At 42.2% G+C, this 18,870-nt stretch overlaps 1 protein-coding gene across 1 annotated transcript; it reads right to left on the bottom strand.

Moving 5' to 3' along the window:
• Positions 1-7,325: 7,325 nt before the first annotated feature.
• On the bottom strand, positions 7,326-17,423 carry cdc42ep3 (CDC42 effector protein (Rho GTPase binding) 3). The gene is made up of 2 exons (XM_065959708.1): positions 16,793-17,423; positions 7,326-9,081 (listed from the first exon to the last, which is right to left on the bottom strand). The coding sequence occupies exon 2, from the start codon at positions 8,889-8,891 to the stop codon at positions 7,836-7,838; it is 1,056 nt and encodes a 351-aa protein (XP_065815780.1). The 5' UTR covers positions 8,892-9,081; positions 16,793-17,423; the 3' UTR covers positions 7,326-7,835.
• Positions 17,424-18,870: the final 1,447 nt, after the last annotated feature.

Below are 18,870 nucleotides of genomic sequence, written 5' to 3'. Positions count from 1 at the left end.
AGACTGAAGTAAGAAGATTTGACTTTAATTGCACTTCTCTGAAGATGAATTATTTTTAAAATGGCCGTCACAACGAGAACTTTCCGGCTTAGCTGTGACTTGATGGTAAAACAAGAGGACATTGTTCTGTTTTATGAGTCTGTGGGCGTCACAATGAGTCGCCTGCTTGTGTCACTCTAAGACATCTTTGTGGCCTTAATGCAGACTGTCACAGGCAGTTGGAGTCAAGTTCTCGCCAGGTCAGACTCGCACCTCGGCCCTGTTGTAATGAGAAACACTCCACCGCCACTATTTCTTCCTTCAGTCACTGGTATGTTAGTTAGCATGTTTGCCCTCAGGCTGCCGGAGGAAACTAAAGTAGAAACAAGACAAGACAACCTGCTGTGTCTGCTGGTAGATAACACACTGTTTAAGTTCTGCAATATGAACAAACTGATGTATCATGGCTTTAAATTAAATATTCATCTTTCAAAAAATGAAGGCACAAATCCAACTGTTCGCTCAAAGAAACAAAACGTCCGTCTGTCTTTCATGAAGACTTCTGAACATGCAGAGAGAGAGCATGAAGGCAGTGTTTCATCTTACACATGTCAAGTATTTGTATTGGAGTTCATGAAACGCTGGTATTTCCTGGTATTATTTTAACAGAGAGCTTTGGAGTCTCTGCAGTAATATGTTACACAACATGCTTCGGCTCTTTTGTAAACCGAGGGGAGTTTGCTTGGGGTCCGTGCCTGTCAAAATGAAGGCTGTCATCAAGTCAACGATGTGCTGTTACAGGTAGAAGCCCAGTAATTACCTCGACGCAAGGTTTTCATTAGTCGTACACGCAGGCTGTATGCGTCTGCTCAGCACAGGCAAACTCTTCAGCACTAATGTTGGGATTTTCCAGTGTTGGCTGGAGCGTCTGCCATGACACGGGTGTTCTCGTGTGGGGAAATTTTCATGTCTCCTCTAACATCTGGTTTCACGGCGGCTTCAGATGCCTCGGCTGAGCTGCTCGTGGTTGTTTACGGACATTCTGAGGCTTTTGAGGGATTCGGATCGGTTCACCACATAGGCCCGCTCAATGACAGGAGTGAAATCGAACATAGAAGCAGATAATTATTTGCATGTGAAGTGATATTGCTCACAGGAGTGCACTGGATTCTGGTTGTATCAGAAGAGGCCCATTCTCAGCTCGAATTCATCAAATACAGCAGCTTGGTCAGCGGCCAAACCCTTTAAAATATGAAGTTCTTGGTAATCCCTCTGTTTGTGTTCATGTGCAGTTGAAGCCAGTTGACGTATAATATAAACAGTGTAAAGTAAGCTAGGTCTAAAGGTAGATGTTGTCTGAAAGGCCAAGACAGCAGTGATGTCTTCCAAGAGACTGAAATTTGATCCCCAGGTCAAACCCCCTATAATCATAACATCCAAAGAATATGTTTCATATCTCCAGTTGTTATTTTGTTCACACAACATATGCAGATTAGTAAAATATGTTTCTTTTTGTTGTACCTTTACTACTCAAACGCACTCACTAAATATTTACTTTTCTTTCCAAGGTTTATCTCAAAAGTCTACTTTTAAAACAAAAAAAACATGAAGCTAAGCTATGCTAAGCCAACACGTTATCCCCATTCATCAAACACAACAGCTTGGCCCGTTAGCCTGTTCTTAAAATGTATGATGATGTGGGTATACTTATCTAACATTAAAGAATCGTGTGATTCAACACCAAGCAGAGTTCAAGGACCCATCAAGTATAAAGTGTAACGAGCTGGAGGCTCCATGAGATGTTTGGAAATAACCGACAGGGTTATGACAAATTTGATTCAGAAAGCGTTTCTATTGTGAATATTTTGTGTGTTAAAAAGTGACCTAGGGAGAAGACGCAGGCTTAAGCAAGGGTGCAATTTGCATTTAAAAATTCTAACGATGGGAAATCAATGGTTTGGGGACTTACATTGTAATATATTTTGTATTTCAAGGTAGTATTTTGTTAAATTATGTTTTAATACTCTGTTTTCAACTGTGTGAAGCACTTAAATGTGGAGTTGCATTTTGTATGAATGAAGCTTTATAAATAATGTTGCCTTATGTAACCGAGGGTTACTAGTGCCGTTATCTTCTCACTTTTATTATTTAAATATTGAAAATAGTGTAATAAATTGATGTAACTTGTAACAAAACAGTTATTATTAATTAGACAATTAAACTAAAATTATCTGTAAAACGACAGCTTTAATATAAGAAAAGCGCTTTGATAAATACTGTTTTGTGTATTAAATGCTAATAAACATATATGATCGGTCAAACCACCTGTCAATCTTAATGTCATGTTGACTAAATTAGCCAATCTAAAATAAGACCTGCCCACATTTCTCCACGTCTGAGCAGAATCTCCGAGAGTAGGGGTGTGTTCGAATTGTCCCTCCTATCTCCTTTCACTATCCACTTTACCTTACCCCAGGGAAAACGTCATGAGGTTAAGGAAAGATGTTAGGAGAATTCATAAAGGACTTAGTGAAAGGCAAAGGTTAATGACATGGGTCCGCCGTGTTGAAACTACAATGTTCCGAAAATGGACAACAAAAAACGCATCTAAAAAACTTTCTCCTGTGCCTTCTTACCGGTGAAATAATCCTAATCACCACAAGGTTGGGATTGAAATAAAAGAAATATAGACTACCAGGCTACAAGTAACAAAAGTGAAACCATCACCTTCCTGTCCACTCAGAAATCAACATAAAAATAAGTATGAAATTAATTGTTAGATTTATGCAAGACAAGAATGTACAACTGAAGAAATGCACAAAACATTCTGAATTGAATGAAATATGTTGAATAAAAGAAGAAGAAGAGGAAGATTTACTTTATTGATCCATGTGAGGGGAAATTTCAGTTTTTACACTCTGTATTCATGCAACACACACATAGGCTGAGGTATATACATACATGCACACAGACAGGATCATATGGACATGCACTAATGGAGAGATGTCAGAGTGATGGAGCTGCCCACGGTGGGCGCTCCTGAGCTGATGGTGGGGAGGGGGTTTGGTGCCTTGCTCAAGGGCACCTTGGCAGTGCTCAGAGGGTGATCTGGCACCTCTCCAGCTACCAGACCAACTACCAAAGTTGGTCTGCACTGGGACTTGAACCGGCGACCCCTGAAAGACAGGGTGATGTTTTTTATGGTGATTATAATCTGATTAAATGGCTTTGCATAATATCTCAAGAACCTTAATCAAGGCAAGGGTTTCAGCATCTGTGACTGAAGGAAAGTTTAACGTTATTTATGATATTGCTTACGGCTGCCAAAACACTCAAAGTGGATAAATAACGAATGCAAACTGAGCGTAGGCTGCAATAAAAGTTAAACTCAACATAACGTTCATAGTTCGCCTACAGGTTAAAGATTGTTGAAAGTTGTTTAAGGCATATTATTGCAATGGTAACTTACATGAGCTCCATCCCTTTTCGGTCATCGCTAATGTTTGTGAACGGTCGGATGTGCGAGTCGCAAGGAATTGTGGGGCGTCAAATCGCATCTCCTTTCATAAAGGATGGTCCAGTGTATCCTATGCTAAAGGAGGTTATAAAGGAAGCATTGACCTACCTTTCCTTAACTTTTAGAGAATTCGAACGGCTCTTATCATGACCGCCTCTTAAATGCTTCCGGGGTTAAGGCAAAGTGAATAGTGAAAGGAGATAGGAGGAAGAATTCGAACGCACCCTAGTTCTTTTTGGAACGAGACGGAGTGACGGTGGCTGCATGGAGTTACTTTACATGAGAAAAAGTTGTTGAAGTGATTTGTGTTCCTTGTTACGTGTTCCAAAGAGCACCGTTCATTTAACTAAACCCTTGGTAAGTCAAATTTAATTTAAGACTTGATCGTAATGTGTGTGAGCGAAATAAATGCTAACATTAGCTACCGCTAGTTAGCTTGTTAGTTTGTTAGTTTGTTAGCTCGTGAGTGGAACGTTCGTCAGAGCGGCTTTGATGTGCTGTGACTGGAGGTAGCAGGCAGTGAGAGGCTCCTCGTTGGAGCTGCAGTCTGCGTGCGGGCTGTAGTTTTGGCGGTGGACTTGCTATTGTTTGTAGTCTGATGTTGTAGTATGTTCAAGTGCCGCTGATCACAGGAAAAATGAATTGTTTACATATGGTTATGAATGAGAGTACAAGTGCTGTAATCTAATGATCAAGCTAACTGTATTAAATATAGGTTAATCTGAATAAGATGACAAATGATTTGGTGTTAAATTTGTTTATTGAAAAGAATGTGACATACAGTGTGTTTTACATTGTATTTCATCTGAGTCCTTTGTCATAGATGACAAACGCTGTTGATATTTAATGTGTAATTTAAAGTTCAAGCATTAATTAGGCTTTTAACTGTTTTTGTTAAGGCCGGGGTTTTTTTTGAGTTGGAGAAGAAAGATTCCATGATCCCTGGTTGTCTGCAACCTGCTCATCCTCCCTGGAGTGTTGTGGTCGTTTGCAGTCTGGAGAGCCATCCATCCATTTTTGAACCCTGAAAGGAAGGAACAGTTTATTTTCCCATCTACGTTGGTGGTAGGACTATAGACTTTGATTTAAACAACCATAAGGACCCGAGTACATCTTTGTTGTTTGTTTTTTTGGAATTATTGTTGTCCATCTTGGGGTTACAGTGATAAGGTTCCTTAATGCCATTGTAGAACGAATTTAGGTTTCAAAATAAAAGTCCTGGTTTCAAAATAAAAGATCTAAAATAGTAAATCAACTAACCCCCATAATATTTAAAACATTAATCAAAACAAACTAGTATTAAGAAGGTCTAAACATAATAATAAAACCAAAAGTACCATAAAGTAAACAGCTTTAAACTAAGTAATAGGACCAGGACCACCCAAAAAGATCAAAACAAAGGTTTTATTGTGATGATATTGTTGAATATTGTCTAATGTTTGTCTGTGTTGTGAAAGGAAAAAAGGAATATTGTAACTCGTAAACCAACTAACGTGGAAAAAAAAAAGAGAATAAATGTTCTAGATTGTACTTCCCTTTCAAATGATCCCGCGTCTGTATCTTGTTTCACCTGTGTCTGGTCGGTATCCATTTTCTCCTGAGCGAACCTAACTTCTGATGCGCTGGTCCAAGCTGAAATTCCTCTCATTGGCAGTATAGAGGTTTGATTGAAGTTTTTACTTTATTCATATCTGTGCTCAGTATCCAAAAACGGAACCTTGGGTTTCACCTACTTTACTTCTGTTGAACCCGTTTTTGCAGATTAAGAGCTGTGTGATCAAGCTTTCAATATAAAAGAAACAACATCTGGTTAAACTTTGGAAACACGGCTGCAAAGTCAGAAATATGAAATAAGTAACAACTAGACTTTTATAGTAAGCTAGCAGACAAACAAGTTTTGAACAAGTTTATTTCTACATTTGCATGGGACCTACTCGGGATGCCTGGCTTTTGCAGCCAGCCTCAAGTGGACGATGGAGGAGTTGCAGCTTTTATCTTCAGCTTCATTTTTCAACACCGGGGGGTTGCCACTTGATTGTTTTTGTGAATCAAGCCTGTGTCTCTTAAAAAGAAAACATGTTTGTTTGACCCATCTAATGCCCCCTACAGCCATTCTGATAAAACCTCTCCTAACTTCATACTATACCGACTGACTTCAACTCTTTCGAAAGAAGTGTCCCTTCAGGAGTGTGCAGCATCACATTTCTTAGATGACCAGGCTGCAGTAGTGAGAATGTGTCGGCGAGTCAAGAGCTTTTCTTGTTTTCTGTGCACTAGCATGACAAAGTGGCACATGGATGTTTTTGGGGGGAGCCTGCTATAAGCCTAAAGTCTTGTTATGACTTTCCTTCATGTGTCTGCACTTAAGGGCCTCATGGGGACGGGGGATCAGGGCCAGGAGCCACTGCCGAGGGGTGGTTGAGTTCAAGAGGCTGCATGTGTTGGTATTCATTGCTCTCCTTCTCTTTCAGGCTGTAACACTGCTGCGTCAACATATCTTTATGGTTCCTAGACAGAGGCAGAGGACCCAGCTATCGTTCAAAGTTTGCCTGGAGCTTTTGAGCGCATGTTTTATAACCTCTTGTCGTTATACGATAGTGCGGCTCTAAGATTAAAACCCTCCCTGCGCATTTGAAACAGCTGATTTATGTCTGGTCCTGGACACTTGTACTCTGTGGCTGGAATGCAGGGAATTTCAAAGACCCCTCCTCTGTCTGTCCAGTCCACACGCAAACAAATGGAGCAGGCGCCTGGTTGGGCAGATGAAGGCCCACCGGTGCTCCCACTGCAAGGCCGGGAGGCAGAATGTGAAGAATGTCAGAGGCGAGAAAATAAATCTATTCTATCCTTCTTTCTGTCAATCTGATGCTCTCTTCCCCTCTCTGTTGTTTGTCTTGTTCCTGTTGTGCTATCCCTTACTTCTGATTTTCTGGGAACTAATGCTGGCCTCACAGAAAACATTTCAAGTGATTTCAAAGTCAGAGCGCTTGCAAGAGTTATGTGTGTTCCTTGGATCTTGAATGTTTGGTGTCAGGTCGTCCTGAAACTCAATCTGAACTGTTTTAAAGCAATCTTTCTCTCATCTTGGTGTTAGGAACAAATCATGTCTAATTTGATCTTAAGTCTTGTCTTATGCAATGATGTGACCGTGGTCAACAACAAATAGAAGTGGCACCAAACAGGAAGCTGCAAACTAAATATTGGACGGGAGGCGGAAAAACATGCAGTTCTCCTTGAATGTGGAAAAGTTGGAGAAACTGGTGGGAGTTTTGGAGAGAGCAAGAATTCTTCTCTGACATGTATTTACCCTTTACTCCAGGAAAGAGTGAAAAAGAAAAATGTGGACAGAAATAGCTGCAGCCCTCATTATCCCCTGTGAGTCTGATTTGGCTAGCTAACAGCTAGCTATAGCATACTCACTGGTAATGATCCTCCAGAAGGTTTACCTACAGAAACCTTGTTACGACTTTGACTTCCTCTAGATTGTCAAGTTTGATCATCTTCTTGTGGTACAAAGGGGAGAACAAAGAGGCATTCTTGCTCTCTCCACAACTCCACCAGCTTCTCCTCCTTTTCAATTTGAGTCCAAGTTGTACATTTCCTCCATGTGCATGATGTGAAGTATTAGCAAAAGGAATCAAGTTGCAGTGTTGCTCTTGCAGATCCAGAGTCTTTGCAAAATCTAAATCTAAAAACTATGTGAGTTGTTGACACAAAGTCCTAAGATGTGAGAGGGTGTCGTGTCAGACGTTAATCTTTTTCAAAGTCTTCTAGTGTACGGGAGGCATAACTCCTCCGTCTGGTACATACACAAACGTTCTTCAAGACATTTGCCAGAATAGGACAAAAATTAATTTATTTGTGTTGCAATTCTTAAAAACACAAATATGCATAGTGTTCTCTTGTTGGCAAATGAATGATGTGACAAACAAAATAAAGATTTGTTAAACACACTTATAGTCACAAAATGTTCAAGACGGTGTAAAAAAAAAAAAGAAGAAGCAAAGGACCTCAAACATATCGTGAATATAGCGTGGAAGTCAACATCAGAACACCAATCTATCATTTCTACAGTCAAAGGCACGATGGCTGTGTTTAAGCTGTAACTCAAGAGTTCATGCATCTTAAACATGCGGCGAAAAGAGAAGAATGAACACTCCATAGAAGCTTGTATCGTTACATGTTTGGACAGTAAAAAACATAAGCAGCTCTGTCTATTGCAGCTCATCTTCATCTCAGTGATATATCCAGACACCATTTTGATTGCTTTTTGAGTCTCTCTCCACTCATGGCTTTAGTTTAACAATTCCCTTTCTCCTTCCCTGGCTCTCGCTGCAGCTCAAGGCCTGCTCTTTGCTGCGGGTTTATCCATTATGTTGAGCACCTCATCCAGGATGGACGGGCCCAGATCGAGTTCAAGGGAAAGGAACGACCCTGTGACCTGGGCGAGGGAATCCTGTGACGTGCTCTTCTCTTTGGAAAACTCAAACTCATAATCACAGATGCGGCCCTCCTCCACCCCACTGTCCCTGTCCACCCACTCTCCATTGTACTTTGAGAGCCCCTGCTTGAATCCCTCGGTAATGTCATTGTTAAAGTGTCCATAACCATTGCAGTTTCCGTTGTTGCTGTAGACTTTGTTGGGGAAATCTTTGCCGTTCAGGCTGTCGAAGCTGTCGCTGCTCGTGTCGCTGGTCAGGCTGCCGTTAGCTTTGAAGGAGCCGTTGCTGTGATTGTTGATGTAGTAGGATGTGGGCTTGTCAAACCTCTTTTCGCTCTTGTTTATTTTGTTTGCTTTGGCGACTGCTTTGGAGGTGGACTCCCTGTTCTCCAGCAGGTCCAGGAGGACATCAGGCTTAGACTGGATCTCCGGGGCGGGAGAGGAAGGCTCGCTGCCGAAGACGTCCATGGAGCGCAAAAGAGCTTCCATCTGCAGGATCTCTACCTCCTCTGTGCTGCCGGGTTTCATGGGTGCTGTAGGCCTGATGATGTCCTCCAGGGGCTCAGGGGGCAGTGAGAACACAGTGGAGGAGATCATGGGAAGAGTAAGCGCCTGGCAGCCTCCAATAGTTGGAAGGGAGATGGCGTTTTTGAGAACTGGAGAAGGGGTCTCTGCAAAAGAAGCATCTCCAGTGCTGTTAGCTCTCATAAACTCACTTTGGACACCGTACTGAGGGTGGACGTCTCCCTTTCCTGGTAAGAGTTCATACTTCCCCTGCAGAAAGGACATATCTCCAAAGGCATCTCTCTCCCCGCCCTTCCCAATGTGGATGGTGTGGCGGAAGTCCCCGAGCGGCGGACTGATCATGTCCGGGGACAAAATATCTCTCAGGCGACATTTCTTCCCCTTCTTGTTATTGGTTGGTTTCAGGTAAATGGGCGCTTTTGCTGGCATGGCTGCAGCTGGAGAGGAAGAGCTCAGATGTGGGGTGACGAAAAAGTCAGAAATGCTGTAAAAGCTCTGGATGTTACAGTTCCCCTGAGGAGGGGCTCCAGTTACATTCTCAGCCGGTCTGTCAGGACTCCAAAAATAATCTCAGCATCGATCAGGAAATTAGAATCCAAGACCTCGAATGGCTTCTGTCCTGAAATGAAACACAAACAAAGAACGTGTCAGCATATTTTTAAAACATGAACCCTGCGCTGACAAATTTCCCTGAGTAGGAATGTAACAATACACTCAACTCACAACAGGAAATGTCTGGATACTGGGCTCACAACAGGATTTTATCAGGAAGTTTTACTGATTTTTAAAAATACATGAGATGACAATTTACCAAAAGCGATTATACACATTACATTTAAATTGACAATAAAATAAATTCAAGTCATTCTTTCACCTATATAGGTTCTATAGTTACTGATATACAAATAACATTTAAAAAAATCTATAAAAAGTGACACTGAAAACATTTTACACTAAGAAATATTTGTTTAAAACTGTGTTTCACGCACAGAAGCGAAGAAATCTTCTAAAAGACATTGAAGTTTTTCCTCCTAATTTAAGTTTTTATTTTTAGACGTGTTAACTGTCAGCCCAAATACTTCAAACACTACAGCATGTAATAATCCTTCTGGCTCTCCCTGGTTTCTGTGAGCTTAGCTTTGGGTTTAGGGGTTTCAAATTTGCTTCCCAGTGTATATAATTAACTTTTTATGCTGTCTTGAGCTTTGCCGTTTTATGTGCTACATCATGTTGGTTGTACTATTTGTGTTGTTCGTCTTTTCTGCTCAGCATGCATCCACACTCCCAAACAAAACTCATTTTAAATACTGGTTTTAAAAAAAACGAGTATTACAATATATTTATGTCTAATGGATTTGAATTGTCCATACTGGTATCGACTTTAAATCATTTTGTGAGATATCATTGCATCCCTATCCTCAAGGTTACTTTGTGCCACCACTTCTGATCCAAAACTCCAATCCTGCCCTCTAGAAAAACAAATCCGATCACTAATACAAGTCCCACAAATAAACTCTGAATCCTGCAAAAAATATATATATCCGGTCCTTGCATCTGGCGAGCGTAGAAGCCAGAGCAGAAGAGGCCGCGGCCTGGGTCGAAGGCTTTTTTGCTGCTCTATTCACAATTCCACACATGAGCCTCCTTTGGCCCCCAAGACTGTAGATGTGCTAATGTGGAACAGCTGGAACGCAGATTGGGAGCAGAGATGCAAAGCAGGACTTTGGTTGGATCAGAGCAGGGCGGCCTGTTTTAGGGAACGAGCTACTGCTCAGACACGCACGAGAGATAGAGAGAGGAGAAAGAGGGGCGAAAAGGGGGGGTTGGCGGGGGGGATTATGCCGAGGGATTACCCGAGCGAGAGGGATTTAAGAAAGAAGGTGATGCAGATTGAGGATTGATTTGGCTTCAGTGCGAAGAGACTGGACTCCCAAGTTTCAAAGTGCAGAGATTCCAGCTGGGTTAGTTGAAAGTAATGAAGATGAGATTGGAGGTGCCTGATTGGATGAGGCGTTCGCATTCAAACCTAAATGAATGTCATCAAGTTGGCAGCCAGCTACATGCAGGATGATCTCGGAATAAATAAGGAGAGGACGGTTAGAAATCAAGGAGAAAGGAAAAAAAACCCTTGATGGAGGAAGGGAGTGACAGTGCGTTTTTCTGTGTGTGTGTGTGTGTGTGTGTGTGTGTGTGTGTGTGTGTGTGTGTGTGTGTGTGTGTGTGTGTGTGTGTGTGTGTGTGTGTGCGTGCGTGTGTGTGTGCGTGTGTGTGTGGGTAGGTGGGAGAGAGCACCAGTGAGGAGAGAGCTTGCCCATTTATAGACATATTTACTTATGCGAGGTCCGTCAGCGGTGACCGTCTGACAGAGAGCACCGCTGCACAGAAAGAGCCTGTGCGGTCAAGTCCAAAAGAGAAGGTTTCACTGAGAAAACATCCACATTCCTGCTGCGACCGACCCCACAGAGACACACGGCATCGGACCTTATCAGAGGCACTTAAAGTCGGCTATGTTTATTCAGCAGGCACATTAGTGAGGAGACACAGAGACACACGCTGCAGATTTGAATCCTAACAGCAGGCTGGAAAGCATTCACTGACATCCATTTTCAACATGGACTCTCTTGTGTTGCCAACCTGTTTGATGAAAAGCCTCATGAGAGTCACCGCAGGCTTCTTCTTACCGAGCACTTTTCAGTCGGGGCAAGTTTCTTACTGATCTTAAAGCTCCTGGGAGAAGTTTTACCAGGTTATAAAAACAGACTGAAGCTAATAGTGACGCCTCTATAAGAGCTTCAAAAGCGAAGCAGGCCAGATTTCTTCTTTCTATTTAGTTTATTTCAGTGGATGAAATCATTGCTATGTCAGGTAGGTGTCAGACGAAGTAACGGACATCTTGCTGCTGGAACAACCTTCTCCTATATTTTCACAGCAGTATGTTTGATTACATCAATCAAATTATAATTCAATGGACTCCTTCTCTCAGGCAGAATCCAAAGACAACATGAATCACTTAAGGCAAATGTTTGGCAAAATCTGAATTAATTCAGGCCTTATTTTTCTACTTGTAATCTTGAAAAAAGATGTTTACCTTGACTTGTCAGGTGAATTTGGCTAATAATGTAATGCAATATTTTTGACCTAAAAACAGACAAATCTGCTTGCTTATTTTTGAGTTTTAGCATTTTTTAATCATGGCAAACAAAGACTATCAAACGATCTTTTTTTGCCTTTTTCCCTGTTTTTAAAGGCTGATATATTATGCAGTAAAGTAACTACAAGTTGAAATTTAGGAGCTGTCATTACAACACAAATAAACCTGTCACCCTGCAAGCGCTATGCTGCTATACATAGAGATGCCAAACACCGAGGGATGCAGAACATGTGTGACTGTGCTGAATGGCATCGCCGCTCTCTCAGGGTTGGTCCTTGTGTATTCGAGTGTTGATGCGAGTGTCAGTGTAAGCACGAGGTGAGAGATAGCAGTTTTGAATGCAGGCCATGTGTGCAGAGGAGAGCGTGACTGTTTGCTAATAGAGAGGGAGAGAAAGGGAAGTGAGGAGGAGGAGGAAGAGGGAGAAGTGCTGCAGTGTTTGATGAACGGGAGGGGGTTAGCATCAAATCCTTCACTTGTTTAGCTCAACCTTTTTTCTCCCTCCCACTTCTTTCTCTCTGCTCCTCAGTCCTGTCTGACCTTGACAGCTGATGCTCGCTGCAGAGGGAGATTGGGGTTTTGGATAGAGAGAGAGAGAGAGAGAGAGAGAGAGAGAAAGAAATGCACCAACAAGCCAAAAGCTTCTTCCTGTGGGCTTACTGTGCATGTTTTTACTTCCGTATTAACATTTGTGATATTTCTCAAGAATCGAAGGTCGCCCCTGCACTTCTGGCTGAAACACTTCCGATCAAACATTCCTGTTGATGATGGGTTCCCCCTGATGAAATAAAAACATCTGCTTGGTCCTTGTGGACCCTTTGCTCTTCTTTGGCATCACAAAACCATCCCTCTCTCTCTTCCAACTGGTCAAATAAGGGAGCAGTTCACTACCTTTCACTTCAAGTTATCAGGAGCTAAGAACCACTTGTGTGTCTTTTTAGACACTTGCTTTGCCGAATAATGTCAGGCGTGTTACTCAGTATGTTCACACAATGTTAGGGAAGTCGATTTAATGAGTTAGACTGACTAAAAACAGAAATATGTGTCGAAAAAACAAGGAAGAAAATGAGGCTATGAAAGCCGACACAACACAATGTTATGCTAACAGAAGTCTAACAGCATTAAAGAACCTTGAAACCATACTCGGCTGTGTTGAATATTATGCAGCAACTTTAAGCGGGAAGAAAACCCAATGAAGGTATCGACATGGCGAGTGCTGGAGCGAGAACTAAGCAATTTTGGATTGACAAGGAGACACAGTTTATGTTTTGACAACTGAGGATTATAATGGACGTAATAAGTCAACCAAAGGAAGGTCCAGCAGTTGCTAGCTGAAAGGCGGGCATATCGCCACCTAGAGTCAGACATACACCCATCAATAAATAGATTCTCCCCCTGTGCTTGTACTGTAAACTAGAACACTTACAGTAGTCCTACTAATGGTTAGATCCAGTTATAAGCGACTAGCTTGAGTTAACTGTGAACATAGTGAGTGTGAAAGTCTGCTGAGGTGCACTGAAGCTTGATTCCCATTTAAGACAAATTATAAATGTCAAATTTTCTTCTATTTACATACTGTAGGTTATTAACTTATAGTGAATATGTCAAGTGCATCAGATATGGTGCTGTACTGTAAAACAAGTAAATTCAGTTGCAAGCAGACGTAAATTTGTACGTATTTAACATAAACCACCATCATGCTGTTTGATTTTGGTGCCTAAACTGAACACAGTTGAGACAACATTAACGTTAATGTTCAGTGCACGACCAAAGCTCTTAAAATGTGCAACTTCTATTTGACATCTAACCAGACGAGGCTTAGATAACTGAGATAGCGGGATTGCTCACCTTTAGAGGTTAATCTGGATATTGTACTATTCTCATTAAAGCTACCTTGACTGCAAAGCCGTGCAAATACAACACTGATTAAAAAATCTTACCTAGATTGTCATAGCTCTGAAGTCTGAAGCCTGAAACACCTTAACACCTTAATGACTATGTCAAATAATCAAGGTCACTGCTGCAATTCTGGTGGGAAATCTCCCAATCCAAGGTCGTTATTGATTATTGTCAGCCCTGATGAAATTATAATGTCTGCCTGTCAGTGTGGAGTCTCTGCTCTCCTGTGGGATGAACAAAAACGCAAAGGTTGTGCATTATAAAAGATGGTTGAGGTCATTAGTATAGACAGAACTACAGGCAGAAGAGGAGCCTTATTCTTGCAGCTCACAGGGGGAACAACTGCTGTGCATCCCACCCAAGGTCAACACTTGTGGCCCGCGAGAAGTCAGATGTTTTGGTGAAAGCCTGGAGGTTTGACCTTCACGTCAGCCTTCCTGCTGGTGGCTCAGTTAAGCTTAAATGGCAAACATGAGTGGAATTCCAGAGTGCAACAACAAAGTACGAGAAAAACAATATCATCATGTTGGTCTCTGAGGGATCTGCTGCTTCATTTAATGAGAGCTCTGGTGAATTAGTGCTGAATCTTGTAGAGAATCTCAAGAGTCATTGCAATGTGAGTTAAGCTTGTGTTGGCACAAGAAGAAATTAATCAATTACAAGAGCCTTGTGGCCTGCCGACATCTGAGTCTCAGCAAGCTGTGAATATCTGAGCTGGTGTATTCTGGGACATATCAAAGCCAAGGCCAGATTTGCACCTTTCTTTTGGATCCGGTCCAGAAGACCTAGTGAGGCATGTGTTGATACCTCAGTCCTTGTTGGCGTCAACTCCACAGAACATGCTTCCAGGTTGTTTTTTTTACACCACAGGGTAAGAGGGGATCTGATGGCACCACCCTCTCCAGATATCTTCCCTGAGCAGGCATGATGAGAGCTACTGGATAAAGCCATTGTGTCATTGGGTCAGCAGCAGATATCTGTCTGGGCATGAAGGGATCTGGAGGCTCTCCAGCCTCTTTTAAAAATGGAGCTTTGCCTCATCCACTGGTGATGAAAGTTTGATTGGGGCGGCTGCAGAAGTTGCAAGTAACACTGTACAAAAACTTCTTTACTCCAAATAAGTCTATGAGTTTAAAGGTGTCAGTGCCTTTTGGATTACATACGTTTGCAATACGATTACTTGACATTTAAAGACATGGACAAGGAGATGAATGACGTACTTTTCTATAGTAAGCGTTTTAGACAGAGGAGAAGCCGGTCAGTCCATATATATATAAGTCACTTCTCATCTCATCACTTTGCTTTGTCATCAGAGAGCAACTCTGAGTTTTCTTAATCATCATGGACTCTTCAGAGCTCAAATATATTGACCTAAAGGTGATGTTTTTGTTATATTTTGATAGTACCGGTGTTATGGTTTAACAAGTGACCATGTCAAAAAATATCAATCAGCATGTCTTTAACTACGACATCCACAGAAGCATTCGGCTGAAAGTTAACACAGTCACTCTTACACACACTGGTTAAGGTTAACATTAATGTTGACTTCCTGTTTAACTGCTATTGAATTGAATGTCTTTGTTTCTGATTTAGCGTTAACAAAGTTAATCTTTTGATAAACTGTGCACACCTCTGGTACTTCACTCACCTTGGACAAGCACTCCAAACAAACCCCACTTCAAAAACTATTTCCCTCCAACAACAAATGTCATCACTTTCTCTGCTTTCATTTTCAGAGCAGGATGTAATTTTAGCTTAAATGTTTTTTTTTAATGGGAATTCATTATTGTTACTTTGCATCATTTCCTTCAAAACATCAAGAACAGCTTTAATCTAAATGGAAGAAGCATAACAAGAACAACAGATGATGTCTTGGTGTTTCCATCAAGTATTTGTGTAAAGAAGAGGCGTCTCGTGAATGTGAAAGCAAACAAGTCAACCAGCCAGTTGGTGTTGAAGCCGATTCAGAACAGCGAGACATTAACCATCTAACTGGTTTACACATGGCAGTAAAGGTTATTTCATATTTTCTTGGGATATTGGGTTTTTTGTTTTCCCTCAACAACTGCGTGATGATTAGTTAGATTTAGATTTAAAAAATCAAATACAGTACCTCTTCCTTTACCAGCCTCTTTTTTTTTTTTTACCCTATGAGCTGTCTTTCTACTTCAGAACATGTGTAGTTTTTCCGCCTCTCGGGGGGCAGATAAATGTGGGGTTGGTATCTGCTAATTAAACTAACAGCTCGTGATTAGTCTGGGTATTTCTGGACTCCTAAAAGTCACGTGTGATAGAACTGGGTCAGTATACTCTGAGAGGCTGAGTGACTCTACTGTAGCCTAAATATACGCTACAGTTTGATGATGCCAAAGGGACGACCAAGAGGAGAGCAGCTGTCCAAAATATGACCTGTATCTGACTCCTTTAAAATAGAAGCCGTGCATCACCTAAATATTCCTCGAGTGACGGCATTACAGCACGGACATTTCACATCGGTGCTGTAGAAAAATGGCATGCTTCACTCCCGTGGTTGATGTGGTCAGGGCAGCCTCCTGCACCTTGTAGTCCTCCCTCTGAATCTTCAAAGCAACCGTGTGGAAGTTTCCAAACACTTTTTCAAACATCTAACCGTGGCCTTGACTTCTGACACGCCTTTGCATAGCAGAAAGACCCTCTCTTTTGGGGCTGTTATAAAAAGCACATACCACAGAGGGTAATGGCAGCCTTTTACAGAATAGACTGAGCTGTTTGTTACATAAAAAAAAAAACCTCAATTATAGGCAAAGGCTTCTCTTTCGGGGGCCCGGTGGTGAATGGCAGGGTGGAGTATTTTGCTCTGTCTTTCGCTCTCGCTCCCCTCGTGCCACCCACAAGCATGGCCGGCACTTGCCAGAGTTATCCTTGGCACAGATGAGCAGGAAGCCGAGTCGAAGCATATGAAGCATGAAGGGAATGTCAACATATACCAGGCGTAAAAAAGACAAAGTCCTTTCCTCTCAGTTTACCGGTAAAAACATCCCCTCAGGAGATAAAAGCGAAGCCAGCACTGCATTTTAGAGGAAAATGCTGAAAACGTCTCTTTTGGAAAGCTGGGAGGATATCATGTTGCCCCCCCTAACAGTTCAGCTCTTGTGTCTCACGTCTGCTGGCTTCAACACCACGCACATTTAACTGTTACTAAGCAATTCGGTTCTGCTGCAGGTTTTCAGAAAACCCCCTTCAGTGGCAGCAAACTGCAGCATTAGAGGGTGAAATACAGAATAATCCGGCTACCACTCACCTCAGATATTCCAATGAGAAGACCCTGATCCTGTGCAGGTATACTGTGCTGGTGTTCTCCTGATCACTGCAGCCTCAGGTCGGCGAGTGTGTGTATCTGTGTGTGCGCGTTCAGTGGCTGCTGAGCTGCTCCTGTGGCATGTTGACACTGCCCTGCCTCCTGTCTCTGCCTCGGGGCTGCACTCCTGTCGAATGGGACGTCTGCCGGACAGCTGTTTTGGAATTGCACTCCGGCTCCTTTTCCCTCTGAAGCAAGTCTCCTCCTACACCTCCCCTCTGTGCTCCCCCCCCTTCTCCTTCCCCTTTCTCTCTCTCTCTCTCTCTGTGCTCTTTCTGCTGCCTCTCTAGCAGCACCTGTTAATGTCTGTCCTCTCTCCTACCCCCAGACTTAGCTTGGATTCTTTTTTTTGATGTTTCAGGATCCTTCTCACTTCCTGTGCCGTGGTGGTGGAGCTGCGGTGATGAGTGATCATCACAAGCTCAAAAAAAAGCAGAGCACTGTGTGGAGAGCAGCACATTCCTCATGTGATATGTGGCTGTCTCTTCTTTCTATAACTGTCCTCTATGACATGTACACTGAGCAATATATACTGTATGTGTGTGTGTGTGCCTGTCTGTCTCACCCTGTCTGACTCTGCGTCTGCCTCTATCTGATAAGAGCTGCTGTGTGAATGCAGCCAGCAGCCAGCAGCCACTTGACTGGACTCTTCCTGTCTCTTTTTTTAAGCCTCTCCTCTCGCTCCTTATCTGTCTATCATGTTTGCACATACCCTCCTGTTAGGTTTTTCCTTGCAAAATCCATTTCTATTCTTTTTAATTCTGTTCGTTTTGTGCACAGTCCTCCTCCTCTAAGCAGCAGTTGAGGTGTTACAGTGTGGATGGACTGATTGCTGCAGAATACTGCAGCACTGCAGCACGTGTAGGAGACGATCACAAAGATGGATAGCACATGGGCATGCAGCAAAAATAGACCTTTACTTCCCTGTATTGACTTAAAATGCAAATAAAGACATATATTCAGGGCATGTAGAGGCTCTGACCTGATGCCCTGAAAGTCAAGGTCACAGAGCCTTGTCTGTAAACCCCCTCCCCCACTTTTTGGGTTCTATTCATTTATAAAAAAGAAAATCCATCACCTTGGTAACCAGCCAGCTCAGAGGTGATGCTGCATTAAGCTGTTTTTTCCCCCAAAGAGGCTTCAGGAGGTGTGTGTGTGTGTGTGTGTGTGTGTGTGTGTCTGCATGAACAGTATAACAAACAGGCAAAGAAGATATACTGCATTAAGTAAAATAAGGTAGGATTACTTCTTTCTAACAGTGCAGTATGTTTGTTAGAGAACTTCACTTTTTTAGGCTTTTGTTGACATTTGAGATATTGTAACTCTATAACTAGTTTTAATGTTGAAATGCCAAAAACTGCACTGTAAAAAACAGTAGTCCTGGTAACTTACTGTAAAGTTCATTGTCAGTTTAACCAGAAGTTATCGTAATGATGTGCACGATGAGAAAATGCATTAGTCGATTCCAGAGTGGGAAGAGAAAAAGAGACAGAGATCAATAGAGCGGGGAGCAATATTAATGAATGAGTATGAAGCTCTTCCAGCTTGAACTCATGCTAAGCTTCATTTTACTATTTTTATTTCCTCCGTGTGTTTTCACCATAGACTGTATAAAACATGGACGTCGCCTCGATGACATCACCCATTGGTTTCTAATTCTGAGTTTTGAAGCTGAACGATGGTGATCACCATATTGGGTCTATTGACTCTACTTACATTTTGCGACAATTGAGAAACAGGCTGAAAGGTGGAGTTGAGTCAGGCCTTAAACCTCCTGGCAAACAAGTAAAATCCACTCCCCTAGTGGTGCAAATTTAAACTGAAAAACTCTCATCCTTGATAAAATTGAAAGGAGTTTGTTACAAAACAAATCACCCTCTATACACCTTCGGTTTTTACCAATAGAGATAAGGTTATTGACACCACAACAGGTTTTTGTACTAGGCTGAAAACATTTGAACATTCATAAACTTTGCAGCCAGCCTCAAGTGGTCACTCCAGGAACTGCAGTGTTTTGCACT

This window comes from Labrus bergylta, chromosome 10, assembly GCF_963930695.1.
Source record: "Labrus bergylta chromosome 10, fLabBer1.1, whole genome shotgun sequence".
NCBI lineage: Eukaryota > Metazoa > Chordata > Actinopteri > Labriformes > Labridae > Labrus > Labrus bergylta.
This window is presented reverse-complemented; position numbering and strand designations above follow the sequence as displayed.

What these genes read in the sequence shown, in the direction of transcription:
- cdc42ep3 (XM_065959708.1), bottom strand. Translation starts at nt 8,891, where the DNA reads ATGCCAGCAAAAGCGCCCATTTACCTGAAACCAACCAATAACAAGAAG.